General features: G+C 40.4%; 1 protein-coding gene across 1 annotated transcript in view; it reads left to right on the top strand.

Moving 5' to 3' along the window:
* shroom3 (shroom family member 3) overlaps positions 1–6,665 on the top strand; it is a 74,878-nt gene that overhangs the window by 34,555 nt on the left and 33,658 nt on the right. Inside the window, exon 3 of the mRNA XM_005725493.1 lies at positions 1,859–2,047. Coding sequence (XP_005725550.1) covers positions 1,859–2,047 — 189 coding nt within the window. The remainder of the gene's footprint in view (positions 1–1,858; positions 2,048–6,665) is intronic.

The raw sequence follows: 6,665 nt of genomic DNA on the forward strand, positions 1-6,665 counted from the left end.
TGAAATGTGTAGCTCTAAATGAGGCTTCGGTTGCTTTTTGAGAGTTTTTCACCGGTCTCGTGAAAAAAGACTGCTGTTTGCTCAAACCTGCCTTTAATTCGCGGGCCTTTTCCGCTCGCAGTGTGCTGCCCTTTGGGTATTTAGCATGGTAGCTTGTGTGACACGTTCGGAAATGTCTCTCCACGTTGTGCCGCTTTGCCGTTGCCACAGTTGCCCCGCAAATGAGACACACGCATGAATCTTTCACAGTGGTAAAAAAAAGAACTCTTCCTCCCATTCACTGTGAAAATTATATGTTTTCTTCCTTTTTTCCGCCATGTTTTCCTCACGGTCTTCACGGCAACTGTTTCCGTGGAGACCAGCTAGCACTGAATATTAGATCATGATCTAATATTTAATAATAAACTTTAATAATAAACTTTTTTTTAATATATTATCTCTAACAAATTAACACCAATGCAATTGTGATAAAAAAAAAATGGCAAGAAAAAATAAAAATAGATGCAGCTTACTGGTAAGTTGTTATGGTGAGCTATTTTTAGAACAGGCCCGCGGGCGACTCATGTGGTCCTTGCGGGCGACCTGGTGCCCGCGGGCACCGTGTTGGTGACCCCTGCTCTATAGCAACCAGGCTGACACCTGCCTGCCTAACGAGCTCTCTCTCACTCTGCCAAGATTCATCTTAAACACTTCTCTTTCAACTGCTGCTGTGTCCACAGTGTTACAGCCATCATTTTACCCTCAAAATGTCGCCATTATTGTTCTCTTTCCAACACTGTGTCTTTCAAAGCTCAGAGATGTAAACTTTTTAAATTGTGTTGATCCAAGTGGAGGGATCACATTTTAGTCATTCAGTGATTCAAAGAATATGAACTTTTAATATTCATTCAGATGTTTTCTGACTCTAAATTTTCTTTTCTCATTACTTAGGTTTTTCTAATTTACCTTTAAAACATTTTCAGCTATTTTCCAACTTCTTCTTCTGTGTAAACGTCAGCTTTTAGCACTTCAGCACTTGTGTTTTCAGGTGCAAATTTCTGTATTTTTCATCTCATTCAACATTTTTAACTTAGAATTCAGCAATTAATTCGTTTCAGTGCATACATTCAGATTCAAGCATTCACACTGCAGTTTCTTCAGAAAATGCACATTCTAGTTTTGTTTTTTTTAGAGCTACAAATTCCAGAGTTCCATTTAATTCATCACATGAAGGTGGTCATATAAAGGCAGCTCTTTGAAATGAGCATCTCTGAAAGGATCATAGACTGGTTTTATATATGGATGTGGATCAACCAGTGGCCTTTTTTTTTTTTTTTTTTTGTTAGCCGCTGCCTTGTATGGTTTCTGGAGCCCAAAGTAACCATATTTGGATAAGAGGGTGGTGTGCTAAGTTGGATGCTGTATGACAAAACAAGCCTTATTATATGTCCGATAATTCCATTAAAAATGGCCCAAAAACCAAGACTAGGGATTTCGGTGATTTTAATTAGAGGAGGTGAGGCCTACAGCTCTCTGTGCCTCTACTCCTGTTAATCAAATCAACCCCCAAATTCTAAGCCTTTACAAAATCTAAGTAAGTGACCGATTATTTAGAAAATTCCCCTGAAAATTTTCTCTAAAGCAGGAAACTAATCATAGAGACCAACTTATTTTTCATAGCAGGTTTTAATCCTTTTTATTTCTAATGTAGAGTTGAACACTTTAGCATTGGAGTCTGTGAAGGCTGCCTCACTTTTTGAGCCAGCCTCAAGTGGCCATTAGAAGAACTGCAGTTCCGTATTGGCTTCCTTGTTCAGCTGCAGATGGATGAAACAAAAATTTTGTTTAACTTTAATTTTCTGTCTATGTTTTTCCTCAGGGAGCTGGATCCGGGATACATCGAAGAGTTTATGCCTTCAACGGTTTCTCTTTCTGCTCTTCCTGCTCCTCCTCCTCCTTCTTCCTTTCCATCGCCGCCACCACCACAAGAACAACAGGAACAAAAGACGCACCGGTCATTACATCACAGCCCACCATGTTCGGCAGTCCAACTACGCATCAGAAACCGGTAGGAGGTGGCTGAAAGCCTGTATCACCTTCCAATCAGTTGTGTCCTCAAATGGCAGTTATCCAATCATTTCTTGCCACCTGTCTGTCTTTGGAGTTCTCCACATGCGGCTGTAGTATACAAGGGTTTTAGATCGTGGTTTCTTTTTTCTGCCTTTCTAGGCAAGAAATATAACCATGGAGAAGAGTTTGTGTTCATGTGGTTATGATATAATTGGCTAAAATTAGCGTGCCATCGATTACATTTTAGGATTTTTTGCTCAAGCTCTTAGGATCAGGAGCTGTTTGAGAGACAAAAAAGGTACTTTAACACAAGCTCTCACTTTTTAAAATCAGTTGCATTAAAATTACTAAGAAACTTAATTTATAAGATATATTTAAAGGTACTTTTTGTAATTACCTACTGCAGGAAAAGATCAAATTTTCACCACTAGGGGCAACGTTTTACCACTGGGTGTGTTGTGTTGCCTTAGATATGTGCTGGTGTTTGTTTGTCATTAGGGGTCCAAATCCAGAGGCTGCATCCTCCTGAGGACCCAGCCTTCGTGGTCTACGTGGGCCAGGTCCTCCGAAGGCCGGGTAGGCCAGAAGTGAGGGGCTGTGAACCTGGACGGTCTAACTTTCAGTTTTGCGTCACCAGCTGTCTCGGTGGAGTTTAATAAACTAGGCCGCCTGCTCCTTGCTATCGAAAATATAACAGGACACTGGAGTAAATTCTCGATCATCTAACGCTTCTGTTTAATCGATTTTTCAGTTGACGTTTATTCAGCTGTAATCTCAGCCAAATCGATTTACTCATGAACAAATAAAACACTAAAAAACAAAAAAACAATCAATTTTTATTTTATCTAAGTAACTTATATACCATGTTTAACCATGTTTAAAAGACTGCGGGGCGTTTGAAAACACTGTGCTGGGAGTTCGCTGTTTTTGCTTCGGCTAGCTATTGAGCTGGTGGGTAACAGACCCAGAAAGAGTAATAAGAGTAATATTAAACCTAAGTAGCTGCCGCCATTGTTGGAAACTAGAACTGGCTGGGCCGTGCTATGAACTTTGGGATATAGTGGGTCATGAAGGATACACCCGACCCATCCTTCGAATCTGGGGAAAAGGAGGATGCATTTGTCGGCTGCATTTGTCGGAGTCTACGAATTTGGACAGCCTTCATCGCGCTGCTGTGATGTAATTGGTCTATAAATCCGGCCTCAGGAGGATGCAGCCTATGAATTTGGACACCTCCATTGTAAGCAAGAATGTTTTCTTTTGCCTGGTTAAATAAAGGTTAACTTGACTCAGTGCTGCATCTTGCGGCAGAAATTGGTACTATATTGTAGTACAGTCTGGACGAAGTTTAACTTCTGTTGATATCTCTTCAACATAATACAAGGACATGTTAGAGCTGATGGCTTTGGTTAACTTTGGAAACTATTTTTAAATGCAGAAATTTAGAATAAGAAGCTTTTTAATGTCAGTATGTAAATGACATCATACACATTTAAACAAAGAGGGCCATAAAAAGAGAGGATGACAGTGTGCATGTAATTATGGTTACAGCCATTGTGTTGCTCACTGGGATTTCCTGCCAACTATTCATTAACAATTCCTTCCAGAGTCAATAATTCTCCCTTTATTTTCCTAAATGTCAGTTGGGTTTATGCCATGCAGGTTAAAACAGGAAGTGATGTTGGCGGTCAGCTGAGGATGTCTTCGGCACCGGTGTTAGGATGTCCTGCATGTGTTTCCTTTGGGTGTGATATTTATTGCGATGTCCTGTTGTGTGTTTGTGACCTTAAAAATCAAGTTCAGCTCAACAGGAAATAAAACTGTGTTGTTATGGTAACCACCAACCAGTGACTTCATCAGCAGCATCATCTTTATAGCTTCCTGTAATTTGCGTAAACTCTGTGATGTCATCAGCTTTGACCGTTTGTTTTTTTTTTTTCACAAAATTCAGACAGTGTTGAAGAGCTCATTTACAATAAACACTTGAAACGATGTTCCTGATTCTTACAGGATTTTAATTTCTTTGGAACTTGAATTCAATCTGCAGGAACAACTTCTAAGATAAGCTGAACTTAATATCATCCATCTATTTACTTCCGCGTATCCAATTCAGGATTGCGTGAAGCCTATCCCAGCTGTTATAGAGTAAAAGTCGGGGTAGACATTGGGCAGGATGCCAGTCTGTCACAGGGATAACACACACAGATATTCCAATATTCACACCTATATGGGCAATTTAGATTCCCTAACTACATGTGTTTGGACTGTTGGAGGAAGCGGAGTACCAGGAAAGAACACAAACACAGAGAGAACATGCAGAAAGTCCTGGTCTGAGTGTTGGATTTGAACCCATGACCATCTTGCTGTGAAGCAACAGTGCTAACCTCCTGCCCATTTATATATCACTTATGAATCAAATAATAATCATTTGGTTTATTTCTATATGATAAAAAAATAATTGGGGATTGATTTCACAATCCGATACAAAAATAGATTTATCTCTTAAATTTTTCATTTGCAGACCTCAAGGACCTTTGACGCTGAAACTGCCTCATTGTTTTAGTGTTATTTAGCTCTGCAGTCAAAGGTGTTTAGTTTAGTCTGAGGTAAACTAAAGAAATGATGAATTATCTGCGGTGTGGACATCCATCAGTCTCTCGCGACAAAGTCTATAAATGCTAACACCACTGCACCAGGGGTTCATCCTAATACGGAGCTCAGCTCATGTTCTGGAAGGGTTTGTGTGTCTGTAATTAACGTCACAGACTCAAGGGGGTGCTAGTGTGACTAAGCACAAGCCTGCGCACCAAACTGCTTTTTCCCTCTCTCTCTCTTTTTGCCTTGCAACGTGTGAAACTCATAACTTCACGACATATCCAAGACTTTCATTGGGAAAGGGTGGCTGGGGCTCCACAGCGAACTTCCTGCACATGCTTTTGAGCATGGTGCCTGCAACAACACGGTCATTAAAATGTACTCCAGCAGTAGTCTCAAGGAGCCAAATAAACAAGCAGAGTGACTCCATTCTTCCACAATTCCCTGGGCCCTGGGTGGTTATCAGATGCCACTGAGTGGTGCTCGTGTCTTATTGGTCATCCAGAAACAGGAAGTGGGCCATCAGAGTCCCATGAGGCTGGGTGTTAATCTGGAGAGGACAGTCAGAATGATTTATAAACACACAGGCTCTTCTATGCCTTCTTCATCCCTCTTTCCCTCATCTCTCCTACAATCTTTCCCTTTCTCTTCACTCCTTTTTCCTCCTCAGAATGTTTCTTTAGTTGAATCACCACATTTTTCTGAAGCAACATCATCACATAGTTACTCACATACACTACTCTTAACACAAACAACTCCCTCTCAGGAACAGCTCAAACACAAACCGAGCAGGCCAGTCAGTGCATGCGTTCACCTCGATCAATCGATTTGAGGATTAATCATACCTCCTAATCTCCATTTGGCTTCACTCTGGTTTACTTTACTTAGGTTAACTGCTGGGGATTACAATAAGGCATTATAAGGAAGAGACACAGCACTCAAAGCATCCTGAATAGAAATCTTTGGTTGGTCTACCATGATGTCATGCAGTCTTATTCTGAAGCCTCGTGATGAGTGTTTATGACGATTGGATGAACCAGGGGGCGAGCTGACTGTGTAGTCTATCTTCCTTTCGATAAGCTTAATAAGCTAAAATTTACAAAATGGACTTCACATCTGACACAAAGATAGCGACTAAGCTCATTAATTCATCAGAGAAGTGTTTACTGAGGTCCCATAGAAGGTTTAAATGTGGGCTTCAGTCTTCAGGCCTGAGAACTACACCTGTCTTTGACTCTGTCTATTGCTGTGGTTGAATAAAAAAAATAAAAGCAAACCCTCATAACTCGTTTTCCTCATCACTTTACCTTAGCTTCAATGGAAAGCACCAAGGGAGTAAAGAAAAGGTGTGAAGAAGGTATAAGGCATCTTTGGGATACAGCAGACTTGTGTAAATAGCATCCACCATCACATTACTAACCTGTGAGGACTTTATTGGTGATGACCCGTATCCTCTCTAACCCTGTTTTTGCCTTTCTCTGAAATATAGGATTAGGACTGGTATCATCACTGATTGATAATGACTTACACCTCAAGGGGTTAAACTGAAAATGCAACTTAAGCAAACTGAACTTTTTTTAAACCTAGGGCAGATTTTCCTTATCCATAACTTGAACTGGCATGGCGTTAATTCAGAGGCATCAAACCAATCTCTGAGTAGGTTTCAGGTGTTCTAATAGGCTCAAACGCACCTCAGCTGAGTGGAAACTATTGTTTTTCTTGCATAGTGTGTTCAGTTATACAGTTTAAACAGACACTGGAATAGTTTTTAGGGGTCTAATAGTCTATAGGGACATACCCAAAACAATGGAAGGAGCTCCAGTGGTCCCTGAGTGAGCACATTAACTGGTGAGATATTGTGTACTGCTATTCTTACTCTGTGGTTTGCAGTATTTTGATTAAATAACAGTGATTAAATTGTTGATTTTAAAGATGAATAAAGAAGATATATATTTAACACACACATATGTTTAAGGTGTGTGTGTGTGTGTGTGTGTGTGTGTGTGTGTGTGTGTGTGTGT

This window comes from Pundamilia nyererei, unplaced genomic scaffold, assembly GCF_000239375.1.
Source record: "Pundamilia nyererei isolate P.nyererei 1_Seehausen unplaced genomic scaffold, PunNye1.0 scaffold00016, whole genome shotgun sequence".
NCBI lineage: Eukaryota > Metazoa > Chordata > Actinopteri > Cichliformes > Cichlidae > Pundamilia > Pundamilia nyererei.